Below are 18665 nucleotides of genomic sequence, written 5' to 3'. Positions count from 1 at the left end.
TAAAATGCGCTCCGTTCCTTTTACCTCGAGATGATTTGCTTGTCCAAGGGCTTCTCCTTTTGAGGTAATGTGTACTGCAATATTTATTTCAACCAGGTGCAACCTCTGAGCAAAGCCCTGGCTGTGAGCTGTTCTTGTGAAAAGCAGTTTGAAGAAAACACATGGCCCACGTCAGATGAGCGAAAGGAAGCCGCTTGCATCATCTGGGACACTTCTGGACCTACTTCTGTGAAGTCCAGTGAGTTTTCTGCTTCTCCTCAGTCATTAAGGATACATACAATTTCCTTAAGGGATAGTCATGTTAGTGTGTAGCATCAGAACCAACAAAAAGCCTAGTAGCACCTTAAATACTTTCCTGGCAACCAAGGAAGGGATTTTTATTGGTGGTGGCACTCTGTTTATGGAATATCCACCCTGCAGAGACTTGCCTGGTGCCCAGTCTGTGGTTTTTTAGGTGCCAGGTGAATAGCTTTTCATTATTTCAGGCCTTTTCATTTTAATGGAGGAGAGGGCTATTGATGGCTGCTAGCCACAGTGGCTATATGCACTGCCTCCACAGTTGGAGGCAGTTGTGCTTCTGAATACAAGTTGCTGGAAACCACAGGAAAAGAGCGTGCTCTTGATCTCGAATCCTGCTTGCGGTTTCCAACAGGTAATTGTCCAGTCACTGTGAGAGCCATTAGCCTGATCCACCAAGCTCTTCTTATGTTCTCAATTATAATGCTACATCTATTTTAGTGTTTCTGGATCTCTGCACTAAGTTATTCCCCTTACTAGTTTCATGTTGTGTTTCAATTGTTTTCAGTTACTGGTTTTGTGTTGGTTATGGCCTTCTTGATTTATTTACAACTGGTTTGAATGTTTATCATTTACATTTTGTGTATTTTGTATTTTTAATGGTCTGTAAACAAAGGTAACTCCATTGCATGGCCAGTATATGCATGTAATCAATAAAAAACAAATAGTGACTAACAAATATATTGCGGCATAAACTTTTGTGGACCAGAAAACACTTTGCAAATGCTTGGAATGCTATCATAAGTTGGCAGGTATATGGAAGGCAGAGAGAGAAAAATGTTAGCTGTGAGGTCAGAAGTAAATGAATTCTAAGACTGCGTAATTACATTGCATTTTAAATGCAAAAATAATTACAGTGACTGTTTGCAGTGCAATGTGGATGATACACAAATGGCCTGGCATTAGTGAGTAAATTAGTAAAGTAATTTTATCATAAAGTGAGTGCAGTTTTATTTTTAACAATACCAACAGAACGTTTTGGGTTTTGGTGTGTTGTTGTTGTTGTTTTACCAACTTGGGAATGGCAGTAGAGGTCTTTTGACTTCTTGTTTTCCTTCATCCTACCTTCAGAATCTTATTAGGGATGTCAGCATTTTTCTTAGAAGGAAGTTCAAGGCTTTCACTCTTGGACTCTAATGACTCTCTCCTGCATGCATGGGAGATTTATACATATAATTCCCATTAGTGTTAATAACTATTATAGCTTTCCAATGTTGCTCTCCTCCCAGATGATGTGCCCATGCCTCTTTAAATTTGAGCTATAGGGCTGCAGCTCTTATTTATCTGCATGAATTAGAGCTCCATCCCACAAAAAGGCACTCTATTCTGAGAAGTCCTATTTGTTTCAATAAAGTACTGCACGGAAGAGTAATAGAGTAATGCTTGGGGAAATGGAACAGATCTGTTCAGGGCTCTTGTTTTTCTTTGTAACATACTTCAAGTCCATACTTCTGATTCAGAATCTCATGCACCACCTTCTGCAAATAGCCCACTTCACTTTCAATACGTTGAGTTGCTAATGAATAATTTGAAGACATAATCCTAAATATTTGCGCAATTTTACAGCCTGCATGGCCATCATATGTCATGGATGGATGTGTAAGGAGTTGCAGGCACAAAAGTTAATGCTGCTTCTTTTTCTTTGGTGATCACTCGTACCTGAGTAAGAATGTCTTCCATAACACGGTTTTGACTGTGGAGGCCAATTCTGGATCTACACGTCCTTCTACAGCAGGGACATAGGTTTCTGGGTGGGAGTTGATCACAGTGAGGGTTTGCCAAGCGTGTCTTCCTCTTAGCACATTTCTCCCTTTCATCCTGAGTTTGAATGTCTTCAAACCCACGACACCTTTGGTAAAGACTGCTCTCCAATTGGAGCGCTTGCAGGCCAGTGTTTCCCAGTTGTTGGTGTTTATACTACATTTTTTTAGATTTGCTTTGAGGGAGTCTTCAAACCTCTTTTGTTGACCACTGGCATTACGCTTACCATTTTTAAGTTTGGAATAGAGTAGTTGCTTTGGAATACGAAAATCAGGCATCTGCACAACATGACCAGTCCAACAAAGTCAATGTTGAAGAATCATTGCTTCGACACTGGTGATCTCTGCTTCTTCCACTACACTGGCATTAGTTCACCTGTCTTCCCAAGTGATGTGTACAATTTTTTTGAGACATCATTGATGGAATCTTTCAAGGAGTTGGAGAAGGCGTTTATAAGTGGTCTGTGTTTCACAAGCATACAGTAAGGTTGGTAGTGCAATAGCTTTGTAAACAAGCATTTTGGTTTCCCTGCAAATGTCCTTGTCCGCAAACACTCTGCACTTCAATCGGGAGGAAGCTGCACTTTCAGAGCTCAAGTGATGCTGTGGCTTGGACCCTAATATCTTGGAGTGGAGTTCTGATTATCCAGTTTTACAGCTTCATTTTTCCTGTTGCAGCCCTCTATACCTCTGTGAAAACCTGCCCCTGAGGGTCGGGGCAGCCTCCAGAATGCCTGGAATGCGTCACTGTGGCATGACTTACCATTGAAGGTTGCAATCAGAGACGTACAAGGAACCAAAGTGTTTTCCATTCATTCCAGGGCTCAGTTGGCTCCAAACCTTTAATTGGATCACTTCTTTGCTTGTGGGAAGGGTCTTAACTCAGTGGTCGAGCACATACTTTGCATGCAGAACATCCCAGGTTCAATCCTTGGCTGGGCTGGGAAAGACTATCTGCCTGAAACCCTCAAGAGCTACTGCCAATCAGTGTAGACAGTGCAGAGCTAGATGGGCCAACAGTCTGACACTGTGAAAGGGAGCTTTCTATGTTTGATGTAAAACCAGTTCATAGGCTTTATTCATTTGTATGTAATGGTGCGTTTGACAGTTGAACCTGAACTTAAATATATACACACCATGCAAATAGTATAGCAGCATGATTTAGGAAATGGTAACATCCTAAAATAGTGTGATATTTATTCATTTGGACAATTATTTTGGGTTGAAATAAATAGAATAGTGTGTTGTATATGTACACCAATCCTAAGTATGTTTGCTGGGTGTTAGTTCCTAGTAAAAAGGATATGAGTATACTGTTTGGTTTGTGAATTGCTTTATACATCATGAAATATACATTTGGACATCATCAAAGTGATAATCCACTTTTTTTCTTTCAAGGAGTCATAAGTATTACATTGGGAATGTATATACATTGGGAATGTACCAAGTGTATCTGAAGAAGTGTGCATGCACACGAAAGCTCATACCAAGAACTAACTTAGTTGGTCTTTAAGGTGCTACTGGAAGGAAAAAATTTTTTTGTTTTGATTGGGAATGTAGAGCTGCATTTGTTGTAAAAACCTTAAAGTAGCAAGTCTTGTAGCTTGTTTTTGTAGGAAAGACTAAATAAGGCTAAAGCATTTGCCATTACAACCTCATCTTTTAAAGCTTACATTTTTACAGATAAGACGCTTGAAACCTCAGTGAAGTCTCCGCAGGGCTACCAGTGGCTAACAGGCTTCAGTGCTCTCCTAAATGCATCGGAAGGAGGAAGCGTGCAAGAATCGGCTACGAATGTCTTTTCGTCTCTCCGAGGTGGTTTATTAGGGATTTAAATAATACAATGTAACATGCAGAATACATCTGCTTTAATTAGCGCTGCAACTTCTTATCAATAAATGGGGTGATGAGTTGATGTAATGGTTTGAATACAAATTTAGAAGACCAATTGTTTATACACTGCAGGCTCTCTTAAGCAGCAGCAGCAAAGGAGGTGCTATAGAGAGTATGCAGTCTGTTTTGCTATGAGTGGGTGGGGCCAGCTGTTTGTAAACAAGATATATCTAAGCAGCAGACCTCCCATAGAGAAGAAAGGGTCTTGTTTCCTCAAAGAATCTAGGCCACTGGCCGCTCCCTATCCGAGCATGCCAGGTCACACACATGTTTGGTCACCTAGTTCACTATCCTGGGACTTTTCAGTCTCTCTTTTTGTTCTCCCCACTGCCAGAATTGAAGAAGGATGCAAGAATGTGCTTAGGAGAACGGATGACTCTCTCTCATATCTGCTACAAATTCTAATCAAATTGTTTTGAAATGCATTGATTAATCAATTCTTTCTTTTAAAAAATTGGTTGATTATTTCTAATGTTTACAGATTGGTTAGCTATCTCAGGATTGCTCATTATGAAAAAGAACAATGTGAGAACTGTCATATTTAACATTAAAGGCTTGGCAGCAGGTGTTTGCAGAATTGCGTCAGTATATGTGAACACGTTTAAAATCATTTGCAGTCAGGCTCTCCGCTCTTCATTGTGTCATTTATAAAAGACAGTGGGATTTGTTTTCATACTTTTATATTTTGCTGTATGCACTCTGTGTTGTGTATGCTTTCTGCTTGCTAAACTGCCTTTATCACCATAATTTTAAATTGAGTTCTCCAGAAAACTGTGGCTGTGGTACATTTTGGCATCCAGGATTAGGTCAGTGGCTTTAAATCTCCTTTATGTACTTAATGCAAGGAAAGAATTGCTATCTTGGGAATCGTAGTAGCTGGATTTCTTACTATCAAACCCTTACAAGATATTGACATATAAAACAAAATGCTTCCATTTTGTTCTGCATCTTTCCTCATTTTACACTTTTAAATAAAGAAATGTTTATGCAGGCATCTTTTTCATTCATAAAAATGGAAATTGCTCTCTGAGGCAGCAATGGGCAAGCTTGTATTCTTGTTCACGGATACTTTTGATGTATCAGCTCATAAAATCTTAACATTTGGCTTGTGCAGCTGAGTTCATGACTGAATACAGAATGATAAAGAAGCGCTAGCAATTTTGAAAGCCAAAAGGCATCATGCTTTCTAAAGGACCCTTAAGCTAGTTCTTAACAGCCTGGAAATCAGCAAGGAGGCTGTAATCAGGCTTGTAGGTAAAGGCAGCAAAGTTCTGCATAAATCTTTTCGGCATAACATGTAAATGTAAGCAATGGGGCTCTATCACGTTTGCTTGCTGCTTGTTATATTTCCATGGACCCCAGCCAATCCAAATATTAGACGTCCTTGCCTTTCTTTTCATTAGAATTAGACAAAAAGTAGTGGTTGTGCCTCTGGGCCAGAAGCTAAGGTTCCTACTGTTTTTGGCAGGTTACTTACATTTGAAGTATTGTTTTCCATTTCTGGCCAACTACTAGCGTTTTGGTCCCAGGTAATGCTTGCATTTCCTGTGGCTATTTATTTTGCTCTCTGAACAGGGGGTGGGGACACGGAATGAATTATGGTCCTGTCAGCTGAAGGAACCTCCACATGTTTTTTTTGCCAGAACATTGCTGAGACACTTTAGGTATGTGTTATAACCTTTTCCTAGAAAAGCCATACCTGCTGTCTGCTTGCCCTACTGTCCTGCTCTGCATGCCGGTGAGAAGGTGGAGGAAACACAAGCCTTGTTACAAAGCTAACTCTTGAGAGTTCATACTTTGCCGAATGGAAATCTACTAATGCGCACAGTCGTTCTAACTCACAAGATTAAAGCAACAAGCTTGTTAGTTACACAGAGTGTTCAGCCCCATATCTGGTTTTTTTAAAGAAATAAATTTATGCATCTATGTATTCTATGACCCAAACACCTAAAATGTCTATCTAGAGATGGCAGAAGTCAGCAACCTCGACTGCAGTCCAACCATTTGATCCCCCAGACACCCACCCACCCTGACCAATACACAGGGTGATGCCACCATCTGTCCCTAAGTAATAGTAATAGTAATTTATTATTTGTACCCCACCCATCTGGCTGGGTTTCCCCAGCCACTCTGGGTGGCTTCCAACAAAGATTAAAAATACATTAAAATGTCACACATTAAAAACTTCCCTGAACAGGGCTGCCTTCAGATGTCTTCTAAATGTCAGGTAGTTGTTTCTCTCTTTGACATCTGATGGGAGGGCATTCCACAGGGTGGGCGCCGCTGTCAAGAAGGCCCTCTGCCTGGTTCCCTGTAGCTTTGCTTCTTGCAGTGAGGGAACTGCCAGAAGGCCCTCGGCACTGGACCTCAGTGTCAGGGCTGAACGATGGGGGTGGAGACGCTCCTTCAGGTATGCTGGGCTGAGGCCATTTAGGGCTTTAAAGGTCAATATCAACACTTTGAATTGTGCTTGGAAACGTACTGGGAGCCAATGTAGGTCTTTCAGGAGCGGTGTTATATGGTCTCGGCGGCCATTCCCAGTCACCAGTCTAGCTACTGCATTCTGGATTAGTTGTAGTTTCTGGGTCACCTTCAAAGGTAGCCCCACGTAGAGTGCATTGCAGTAGTCCAAGCGGTAGATAACTAGTGCAGAGCTCGCTGTTCCACTTGCCAAACAGGGCCATTCTGACGGTGGGACTGAGTTGGGCTAGGATCCACTAGATCCCAAAATGACTCTGCAAGAATACCATCTTAGTTAGGAGCTGCTCATGGAACTAACGATGTGTTCAGAATTATTGAGCTAGAAGGCAGCTTTAGTCATCCCGATTCAGAGAAACTCTGCTAAACTCAAATACCTCTGATATACTTGCAAATATTTTCTGGATCGTTTTTTTCTTCTTCTTATGTTCTTGCTCGTTTTCAAATATATTTGTACTTGAATGAGGAAATGCTGCCATCTGATTAACAGGCATGGGCTGGATCTAAAGCTGCAATTCCACATTTTCTGAGAAAAGTGAAACTAAATCAGAAGACACTGCACGTGTTGTGGGACACAGTATACCGCTGTAAAAATCATAACTCTATAGTGCTGGTGGCTGTTTTCCTTCCAATTGTGGTTCATTGACTCCAACTCCTAATGCTTGAAAAGTGTTCCTTTTAATTCACTTCAGAAAAGACAACAATGCCATGACACAGCATGTGAAGGTGTTTTTTAAACAAGTGAAATCAGACAATTCTTTACTTTCTAAACATCCTTTGTGTGACAGTTGCCTCTATGTAATGTATGACTGACCTCAGACAGCCCAAGAGAATGTTAATATGTTATTGCTTGCTTTTCTTGGGGAAATACTTCAAAAAAAGTATTCCTCCTATTATTCTGGTACAAATGTAATTGCTCCCACCTTTAACGGCTGCATTGTTTTTCCACGTGCAGCTCATCTGAATTCAAAGGGATTGGAATTGACAGATATTATTTTGGTCCATCTGTATATGAAGAGCATGAAAGATTTTGCTGTGATTAATTCAGTCTATGTGACAGCATTTGATTTGTGTCCCCCAGCAAGGTAGGTTCTTACTACTGCTACCTTATATTTATGATACTCTGGAATATACTTCATTGCTACTACGCTGCTTTATTTATGACACTTTTTGTCATATTTCGTTTCTGGACTTCATTTCACCTATTTCTATGTCTGTTTTAGCAGCTGCTTTACAGTTGTCACATGAATGTCCTCCTCTTAAGGCCTTTTAGGTACACACCCCAAGTTTATACCCACTATTCTGGAAGAGCTGTGCATATCCTTGAATGCACTGTCTGGTTTCATCTTGAGCTTAGACCCTCTGCCACGGAATCATCTCATCCCAAACCTAACATCCCATTTTATTACAGCATTGTTTTGGTTGTTTAATACATTTATAACCTGACTTTCCTTCAAGGAGTTCTAGGTGGTATACATGGTTTTCCCCATCCCTTCATCTCCCCCCCCCCCCCGGCAACTCTGTAAGGTAACAGGATGAGAGATGGTGACTGACTCAGGACTGTTTGATGAATATCATGGCTTAGTAGGGATTTGAACCTAGGCCTTCCTGGTCCTAGGCCCCATGTGCACTATACATTTAAAGTAGTTTTATACCACTTTTAATGGTCCTGGCCCTCCCCTCGAAGAATCCTGTGAAAGGTAGCTCCTTAAGAGTGCTGCTCTGGTTCGCCAGAAGCAGCTTAGTCATGCTGGCCACATGACCCGGAAGCTGTACGCCGGCTCCCTCGGCCAGTAAAGCGAGATGAGCGCCACAACCACAGAGTCGGCCACGACTGGACCTAACGGTCAGGGGGGTCCCTTTACCTTTATTCCCCTCACAGAGCTATAATTCTTAGCCTGGCTTAACAACCAATTCCAGGGAACTCTCGAAAGTATTCAAGGAGAAGGAGCTTGTTTGAGTGATATGAGTTTCTTCTGTTTAATAGCGACCTTATTTAGTGCACAGTGAATTAAATTGGATATAGTGGTCCAACTGAGGCATTTAGAGTGACATTGTTCATTTCAGTTAGTTTATTTGAAATACTTTTATGGGCAAAAAGGCCTCCCGTGGTAACTTGCTTAATAAAATGCAATACAAAACAATTAAAACCTCAAATAAATGAATATAGGTCAGCAGTACACAGCATCAAGCAAAAAAGTATCCGAGTAAAGTATCTTCAGAGAAATCACCTTAGAAGAAGACTGGTGAATATGAATGAATCTTCAGGGCTCTTCTGAATGCCCACCATGGTGGAACAGGCTTGGTGGATACCTGCTAATAATAATAATAATAATTATTATTATTATTATTATTATTATTATTATTATTATTATTATTTATACCCCACCCTCCCCGGCCAGAGCCGGGCTCAGGGCAGCTAACACCGGTAAAATTACAGTAAAAGCATAATGGGGGGGGGGAACCAATTTAAAATACAGGTTAAAATGCCATTTAAAATGTGGCCTCATTTTAAAAGTAGCCTATAGATCAAAACCCTAAGGGGAGGGAAACATAAGGGTCAGACTGAGTCCAAATCAAAGGCCAGGCAGAACACCTCTGTCTTGTGGGCCCTACTCTCTTGTGACAGAGCATTCCACCAAGTCGGGGCCAGTACTGAAAAGGCCCTGGCCCTAGTTGAGACCAATCTAACCACCTTGCGACTTGGGATAATGTGATCCAGATGTGAGCCCACTGTGGGAAAGGCCTCCTTCCCTCTCTCATACTTGGCAGTCTGGCTGCTCTTGAAGGTGAGCATGTGAAAAGGTCCTCTGTTGCTAATCTTAGCATGCAGGCAGGTTGATAGGGATAAATTACTGCATTGCAGGGGGTTGGCCTAGATGACCCTTGGTGTCCCTTCCAACTGTAGAATTCTGTGATTCTATGAAGGTGACTTGGACTGAAACTGTTTAGGGCTTTGCAAACAGCACTTAAAACTGGGATGAGAAAGGCACTGGTGACCCATGGAACTGGTTTTGTTGTACTAGCCTCCTATCTCCCACCAGGACATGAGCAGCTATATTTTGCAGCAGCTGAAGCAATGCACTCCCCTAATGAAAATACATTCGTGCAGTGGAGCTTTTTCCTTCTTTTCCAGGAACATCAACTCTGGCAATGTTGCAAACTATTTTTGTGACTTGGAAGAGTTTTAAAAGCAGATTATAAAGTGATATCAGGGGACTGCTCTTCAGGGTGGGGAAAAAATATGGAGCTCAACTGTTCACCTGTCTTCCCATGCAGGTTTTAATGAATATTTTTCCAATCTTCTGCTTCCATAACTGCCGTTTCTAGGTTTGCCTTTCTATTCAGTATCCATACTGGAGTTCACCATGATTCAGAACAAGCATGTTTTCCTTCTCATTTCTTTTAATTTGGAATCCAAATGTATTTCATTTCTGTTTCTTAATAAAAAATTTAATATATAACATTCATGAAATAAGGACACTACAATTAAAATATTTTTAATGCTGCATAAAATATTTTATAAGAAGCAAATTCTTTAGGATTTTTTTTTCTGTTGAGGGCTTTATTACTTATTCCAGTTAATAAGATATATTTCCCCTCACTTGGTAATAGCTTTACTACTAATTGGATCTCTGTGAAACTCATTGCATTGGTGACTTTCTTGAGATAAATATCCAATGTTCCTTACTAATATCATGCTCCATAACTTAGAAAATAATAATAATAATAATAATTCTCTGTATTATCCCAGTATATAATCAGTTAAGAAGAGTTCCACAAATAAAGGAAATAAGTTTCTACATATTATAGAGCACCCGTCCCAGCCTGGTGCCCCTTAGATATTTTGGGGTGGTGTTCAACAGTAGTCCTACTTGGAGTAGGTCCATTAAAGTTAATGGACATAACTAACTTAGATGCATTTATTTCAGTGGGTCTGATATGAATATGACTTAGTTGAATACAACCAAATTTTGGATAATCCTACACAAATATAATCTCAGCATAGTTGAGATAAACTATGCTCACAAAGGTATTTTGGTGTCTTTATATGCCCATAAAATTAGCTCATCTATGAAAAACACCTTCCCTAAACCAATATGTTGGAAATGTGGTTGGCATAAAGGAATTCATTTCCAGCGTTGGAGGGAATGTCCTAAGTCAGTGGTGTCCAAACATTTTTTTCGAAGAGGGCCAGATTTGATGAAGTGAAGGGCCACGAGGGCCAGCCAAGGAGCCAACCTTTTTTAGGATTGAAGCTTTTGAGCTGTTGTTATGATTTTACCCCAAAGTTATTCTGCTTTTTTAGGGTTGACGCTGTTGAGGGTTTTTTTTAGGATTTTACCTCAGGAAATAAACTGCCAGAGGGGCTGGATTAAACCAACTGGCAGGCCAGATTAGGCCCCTGAAACGGACTTTGGACATGCCTGTCCTAAGTCAAACTTCTTTGGGGAATCTGTGTTTACTGAAGTTAACCCAGTAACAGCACATGGCTTGTTACCAGTGCCCTCAGTAATACAGCTAAGTATTTGGGACAACCAGAACAAAGATGGGAAGTAAAACTTCCTTCGGGTTTTTCCTGATGGCTGCAAGACCAATAATCTCTAGATACTGGAAATATTTGGAGGGCCTCTCTATAGAGGCATGGTATGAAAAGATATGGGTTTTGGCAGTTTCACAGAAGCTCTGTGAACTAGAACAAGCACACCTAAATATGAAGGAAGAATGAGAAAGCACAGTGTGTACTGGGGGCTGTATCCAGTGATGTCCTGTCACAGAAGGCTCTATTCCATTTGGAGGCTCAACAGAACAGGAGGGAAGCTGCTTTCTCCAAATGAACCTCCACCCTGCAGATGCTCTCTTGCTGTTCCAAAGCATTTCCCAACCTTCTGGAGCAGGTTTTGGGGGGTTTCCAGTAGCCACGCCAACTTGCTTATGACAGAAGGCTGCCATAAATTGTAGCAGTCAGCTTTCACAATGGCTATATGGAGAACTTAGTGTCTGAATCAGAGCTGGTGTCAGGTTTCAGCATCACTGGGTATCTTCCAAGGTCCACTCGTCAGTAGGAGGCCTACTAGAGATTCCCAGAGCCCCCTGGCCCTGCCGCTACTCATCCTTCTTGCTGTTACTGCTTGTTGGTGTGCTCTCTTCAAACGTGTAAGCAAGGAGAAGGAGCAGCACTCTTCAGTTGATTTGGACTCTCCCTATATGCCAGGGGAACAGATTGGACCCAAAGGGAAAGGTAACGGTGGTGACATTGGCAAAGAAGAGGTTGGGTCACTCAGTGGGAACAATGATGATGTCTTACCCAGTGGAGCTATATTGGACTGCAATGTGTTATACGCAGGGCTGCCTCTGAAGACGGTTCGGAAACTTCAGCTGTTGCACAATTCAGCGGCCAGGTTGCTCACCGGAGCAAGACGGTTTGAGCATATTACACCAATCCTGGTACGCCTGCACTGGCTACCAATTAGTTTCTGGGCCCAATTCAAAGTGCTGATTTTGACCTATAAAGACTTAAACAGCTCAGAACCGCAATACCTCAAGGACCACCTCTTTCCATATGAAGCTACCCGGACCCTGAGAACATTTTCTGAGGCCCTCCTTCATGTGCTGCCTCCTCGAGAGGTCCAGAGGGTGGGAACACAAGAACGGGCCTTCTCAGCAGTGACTCCCTATCTGTGGAATGCTCTCCCCAGGGAAGTTTAGGTGCCAGGCAAAAACGTTCCTTTTCAACCAGGTTGATCCGATTTTCATCCTATGCCCTTTTAAAATGTGTTCTTTTTTTTAAAAAAAAATATTTATTGCTTTTAAAAGTTACAAAAAAGGAGAAGAAAGAAAAGAAAGACAAAAAGTAAAAAAACAAAAGAGAATAAAAACAAAAACAATACAATACAATATATAAACAATACAAAACCCAACCTAAACCCATTGAACTAAACACATAAATAAAGCAAAACAAAAACAATTTAAAAACATCCCTCCTTTTCCATACTCTATCCTTCATTCCCTTGTTTCCTCGACTTCCTCACACCTCCCTTTTTGTATCCCACTTCTAGTACTTGTTTCAGCAAATCCTTTCCATCTTTCTCTATTTTCTATCATATTATAAATAACATATTTTTTAACCTTATTTCCCATTAAGACTGAGTTACTTATATGTACTTAACTTCTTATAGCATTTCTGCTAAATCCATAAAATATCATTCCACCATTTTTCTAGCAGTCATTACTTTTACAATATTTCTAAATATACACTTTAAATTTTCCAGTCTTCTTCCACCATCTCCTCTCCCTGGTTTCGGATTCTGCCAGTCCTTTCCGTCAGTTCCATATAGTCCATCAACCTGGAGATCTTATGTCCGAGGCTCTTAAATCTTTTCCAAGTCCCTTCTGCAGGTCTTCTTCATATTCTTTAATGCTCAGGAGCAAATCTCGGGAAAACTCCAACCTAGCAGTACTTTGATTCCTTCTGGACAGTTCAGCCAAATTTCCATGGTTAAAACTAAAGTCCATAAAGAGTTTCAGGACGTATTTCAGGAATCCTCCAAATCTAGAGGCCCCCAAAACTTCAGGCTCCTCCAAACCCAAGCCCATGTCCCAAAAGTCAGTCAGTCCCTGGATAGAGGGATCTTTCCAACTTTCCTTCTTCAGTCCAAGCCGGGATCCAATCCTCAAAATCTGACTTTTGCTAGATTCAATCATGGGAGACCTCAATTTATAATCCTCAATTTGCTTCTGAAAAACTAAGGATCCCGCTTGTACTACTTTAGGTTTCCCAACAACAGCTTTCTCCTTTTCCTCCACCATTTGTCCTGCCAAGGTATATTCCTGTACCAAGTCCTGAATTGTTTCTGTGTTAGTACTCGCTTTTTGACTCAAATTAGTCACTTTCTGTTCCAAATTATCAATTTTAAAGATCGTGTCATCTGTCTTTTTATGAAGCTGTTCCAGCGAGTAGTTTATCTTATATAGTACAGTCACAATAGCTTCTCCTATCAACATTTTGAATGGTCCAAGGTCAATCTCTGGTTCTCAGAATCCTTATCTTGCAGCTGGAGATCTCCCTGTTACACTCCTGTAACAGTTTCACATGCTCCCTCTAGAGGGAAACAGTCTCCACTTGTATCAATTCTTTCAAGCACAACTCGAGCAAATAAAAATAGTTTCGATTTTCAGTTACTTTTTCCTCCTTTTTTTGAACGCAGAAGAGAACAATGGAAACAGTATCTTTCTTATTTTAGCTAGCTGTCAAATCCGTTCTGTCAATGAACATTCCCCAAACGTCATCTGGCAGCCCTTTTCCAGGTTCAGAGCAGTGGTAATTTGATTTTCACTCTCTCCTGCAGGCTCACTAGGTCCAAAACTTCCCCCCTCTTCTCCTGCTTCCAAGGGGGGTTTTGTATTTTTGACCGATGGAAATTTAATCCTTTGTCAAAAGCTTTCAGAGACTTTAGCTTGTCGCGTCTTTGCTTCAATCTATTTACAAAAGCAGAAGGCGGACTTCCTGTTTAGAACCTTCCCGCTTCGGTGCCAAATTAAAGTATTTCAAGATCCAATTTTCCGTTCTACTCACGGGTAGTTGTTTAAAATCCAATTGTCCACAGGAAAAAGTCAGCGCTCTCCGGCAGCAGCAATGCGGCTTCACTCCGTGAAAGAAGCGGTCGATTCAAAGCACTGCGCCACTCACCCCACGTCCCCAAAATAGGGTTTCCCCGCGAGTAGGGGAGGCGCAAAGGGTGCCAGCCGAATCCCAAGTTGTGTTCTTTTAAAATGTGTTCTTTTTTGGGGATGGGGCTATTGGGTTGTTGTTTTTATTTTTATTAGGTATTTGTGGTTTTATATCTTGATTTTATTCTGTGAACTCCCCTGAGATCCCCAGGTATAGGGTGGTATATAAATTCAATTAATAATAGTAGTAGTAGTAGTAGTTCTAAGTATGAGAGGGGAAAGAGATCCTGTCATATATTAAGATGCATGAATGCCACCAATAAATAACTGCCTTCCTGTCTTGTGGTTTCAGAGTTTGTGTAGAAGTCCCCTTGCCTGAAGGACTTTTGTTTCAGATGGACTGCCTGGCACAGAAGTATGATGGGATGACTGGTGAGCCACCTTGTCAACAGAAGCAGGTTTTGCATGTACAGAGCATCTCTCACTGGGCCCCTGCGAACATAGGACCTTACAGTCAGTGTGTACAGGTATGCGTTTACCCGCCCCTCACTGGATTAGCAACTCTGTGGAGAATGATCCCAGTTATAGGTTTCAATTTGCATATTGAAATACTAGTTCATCCATCTGAGAAAAATAATAATATTGGTTCTTATTTTATTTTCCTTTGAGCAGGATATATAATTTTATAGCTTGAAGCTGAACAGGGGGAAAAGGAAGCTATTGGTAACATAAATGTTCTATAATATAAAAACATACAAAATGTCTAAGCTTATTAAAGGGTTGTGAAAGCGAGAGAAGTGTATGGAAATCTGTGAGGAGGGGTGCATATAAGAATGCCTATGGAAGGAATGGGTTTACATATACGCTGTCAGGAATTAGTCCCAGAGCAGGACTTAATTTGGGATTCAGTGCTGTGTGGGCTGAGCTGGAAAAGTCTCATGCACTACAGCTTTTACCCTGTTGTCTTAAAAGGCTGTGTAAAAATATTAACAAAATCTGTTAATGCCATCTGTACAGGTTTGCAGTTGCATGTTCTCCCAAATTCTGAATCTGTCATTTACATTTATGAATGAAGTGCTCCATTCTTAGCTTTCCTTTGTGAGCAGTACATCTCCAAGTTGGTACACATCATAGTTATGAACATAATAGGTGACTGGATAAATCCTCTAAGTCTGAAGACAGCTTTATGTGGGGGGAAATCCAACAGCAACAGGCAAACACCCCCTAGAAACAGCCAGCTTCTCCTATTCTTTCCTTCATCCCTACATTGCCTAGTAGAACTAATTGAAATTAAAAATCTGCATCGCAGGTTCTTTCTCTGAAACATAAAGCAGTTAACAAATCACAGAACAAGAACAAAATTTCAAATATAAACAGAATCCCATCATAAAATGGCATGCACACCCAAAATCTTACTTTGCGTCTTTGCGTAATTATGCCGAATGTGTCCTGGATTCTGTTCCCACAAAATAGGTCACTGCTCACTGGGGTTGAGAAACATTCGCTGCAGTTGTGTCAGGGTGAAGCCCAGGTAGGAGCTTTTGTGGGTCATGAAAGGGCAGAATGTTGTTAGTTATTTAGTTTATTGTTGCATTTTTAGTGCCAGGGCGGAGGAGAGGTGCTTTTCTTCTTCTGGTACCAAAATAAATTGACTGGCCTTGGATACTATGCGCTTAGATTTGTGGAGAGAATACACCATTTGCTGTTCTGCCTCAGGCAGCAAAATGTCTTGGGCTGACGCTGAATGGTGTGAGAACACAGATAAGTCATATTAATCATTTGTAGGGGGAGGTCAGATGCTCGGGACAGGGAACCTTAAGTCTGTCTTAACCTAATGTTGAAACCTCTGAATTTAACAGAGTCGTTTAGCGATAGACTCTGTGCATAAAACTTTCACTGTGATATGCTCATACTGTTACAAAAGCATGCTTCTTTTGTGATGAGGAGAACTGTGAAAAAATGAAAGATGATTAGTTGATATACTTTTATCACTAGAAAAATCATTATAATTCCCACAGATCTCTACATTTTACTTTGGGGCTTTTGGACTTTAATTTACACTGAATAAGATGATGGCTACATATTAAATACGTATAATGTATACCTTTGCTAAAATTCAGTGTCAAAAGAAGAGAGATGAAGATAGTATGCTTTTTTGTCATAAATACATACGTAATCTTAGAATCATAGACTTGTAGAGTTGGAAGGGACCCAAAGGTCATCTAGTCCAACCCCCTGCAATGCAGACTATACACAAGAAGCAGCTAGGATTTTCATAAACCAGGAGACCAACTGGAACAGAATATTGGGCTGAATCCAACTTATTGTGTGAATGGAACAGTTTTTGCAAATGCACTGAAGTGTCCTCCCCTATAGCAGATGTGGGGGTAGACACATGGGGATGAGAGGGAGGGGAAGTTCCACTGCACTCATAGAAGTCGTCTTGCATATGCAACCCATTGTAATTTTTATTAGTGAGAGCAAAAGGACTTGAGGTGAGAGGACCAAGCTCAATGAACAGACATGGTGAGGTTACAGAAGGAAGAAAGCTGCATTCCATTGGTGTGAGATGCAAGACAACAGGTATGGAGAGAGTTCATGGAAAGCAAAGTATGAGAACTGGGAACCAGAACTTAGTTGGAGCAGGAGCATGTACAGAAACTAACAGCAGGGCCAGGAATGAAACTGAGAAGCAGTTCAGGAAAATGTGAAGCTGCAGTTAGTACAGAACAATGCAGCACAGTTGCTCACAGGGGTGAGGCATTGCCAGCATATAACACCTGTGCTCAGAGAACTGCGTTGGTTGTCGATTTGCTATCAGGCCAAGTTCAAGGTGTTACTATTGGTAACAACATGGGACCAGGTTACCTATGAGAACGCCTTACTCCCACATTTGCCTACTCTACCGCTTTGAGTGGCAGAATTGGCACTACAGTCATACCTCGGGTTAAAGTAGCTTCGGGTTGAGCGTTTTCAGGTTGCGCTCTGCAGCGACCTGGAAGTAACGGAATGCGTTACTTCCGGGTTTCGCCACTCACGCATGTGCAGACACTCAAAATGACATCATGCGCAGACACGGCAAATCGCGACCTGTGCACATGCAGACGCAGGTTGCGTTTGTTTCAGGATGCAAACAGGGCTCCGGACCGGATCCCGTTCGCATCCAGAGGTACTACTGTACTACAGGTTCCACATAATACCTGTTCTGCATTTGTAAGAACTTGGTCATTTAGCACGGCGGTGCCAACGCTTAGGAACTCCCAGCCTATTGAGATCATGCAGGTGCCTTCACTGTACTCTTTTCACACCTGCTAAAAGCATTCTTGTTTAGACAAGTCTACCTAAATGCTTAGAAAGTTGATGGAATTTTAATCTGTTTTAGCATTTTAACTTTTGAACATTTTAAACTAGGGTTGTTTTCTTGTTTTATATATTTGTAAAGTGCTTTGAGGTTGCTGGGTTTTTTTCCAGTCAAGCAATGCATGAATTTTATAAAATAAAAAATAAAATAAAAGACAAGGCAAGGCAAGGATCTGGAGCAGAAGTAGAAGTAGAGAAGGGGCTAAACCAGAAAAGAACTGGAGAAAGGTGTAAAGCAAAAAGTTTCTAGCTACTCATGGGAGTATAACATAACTTTTTTTTTTGTCCAGTGCAGATAGTAATTTACTGATGCTTATAGATACATTTTTATATTTGGTTTAGTGTTATGATGTTTTAGCATAAAATGTTATAAATAATTCTGGTTACGTGCCAACTAAAATGGTTATGCTGCTTCCAACGTGTTATAGCCCATTTACATTGCAGTGGGCTTTAAAAAGTGCTTTCAAGCCACTTAGTGCATTACTCTAGAACATCTTGCAAATACTGTCTAGAATAAATAGCTTGAAACACTGCCATAACTTTACAATCACGGACATTTATTCCAGTGCTTCATCCTCGGAACAACTATCCCACAATATCTCCAAGACCAAAATCACAACTCATGGCAAAGACTTTGAACCCCTTCATCTATGTCAGTGCTGTCCTTAAATACTTTTAAAAGCTGTGTTAAATTATTCCATAGCACCAAAAAATGTGAAAATCCCTTACAAAGGATTTTCTCAGCTTTCGTTTTCCATGTTAAAGGACATGAGAGCCAGACCGGTGACCCATCTAATCTAGCATCCTGTTCTCCCAGTGTTCAACCAGATACCTGTGGGAAGCCTGCAAGCCGGGCCTGAACACAGCAGGTCCCCTTCTGCGGTTTCCAGCAACTGGTATTTAGTTGTAAAGGTAAAGGGTAAAGGGACCCCTGACCGCTAGGTCCAGTTGCAGACGACTGGGGTTGCGGCGCTCATCTCGCTTTACGGGCCGAGGGAGCCAGAGTGCAGCTTCCAGGTTATGTGGCCAGCGTGACTAAGCCACTTCTAGCAAACCAGAGCAGTGCACGGAAACACTGTTTACCTTCCCGCCGGAGAGGTACCTGTTTATCTAGTTGAACTTTGACGTGCTTTCGAACTGCTAGGTGGGCAGGAGCTGGGACCGAGCAACGAATAGCAATCAGGCTTAGTACCCACCAATAGTCTT

At 41.2% G+C, this 18665-nt stretch overlaps 1 protein-coding gene across 4 annotated transcripts in view; it reads left to right on the top strand.

Moving 5' to 3' along the window:
• The window catches only part of DPH6 (diphthamine biosynthesis 6), a 248942-nt gene that overhangs the window by 113574 nt on the left and 116703 nt on the right, over positions 1 to 18665 (top strand). For all 4 annotated transcript variants that reach the window (XM_053381498.1, XM_053381506.1, XM_053381489.1 and 1 more), the window contains exons 9-12: positions 97 to 238; positions 3741 to 3872; positions 7384 to 7513; positions 14452 to 14626. In XM_053381498.1, the coding sequence (XP_053237473.1) occupies positions 97 to 238; positions 3741 to 3872; positions 7384 to 7513; positions 14452 to 14626 (579 nt within the window). The remainder of the gene's footprint in view (positions 1 to 96; positions 239 to 3740; positions 3873 to 7383; positions 7514 to 14451; positions 14627 to 18665) is intronic.

This window comes from Podarcis raffonei, chromosome 1, assembly GCF_027172205.1.
Source record: "Podarcis raffonei isolate rPodRaf1 chromosome 1, rPodRaf1.pri, whole genome shotgun sequence".
NCBI lineage: Eukaryota > Metazoa > Chordata > Lepidosauria > Squamata > Lacertidae > Podarcis > Podarcis raffonei.
This window is presented reverse-complemented; position numbering and strand designations above follow the sequence as displayed.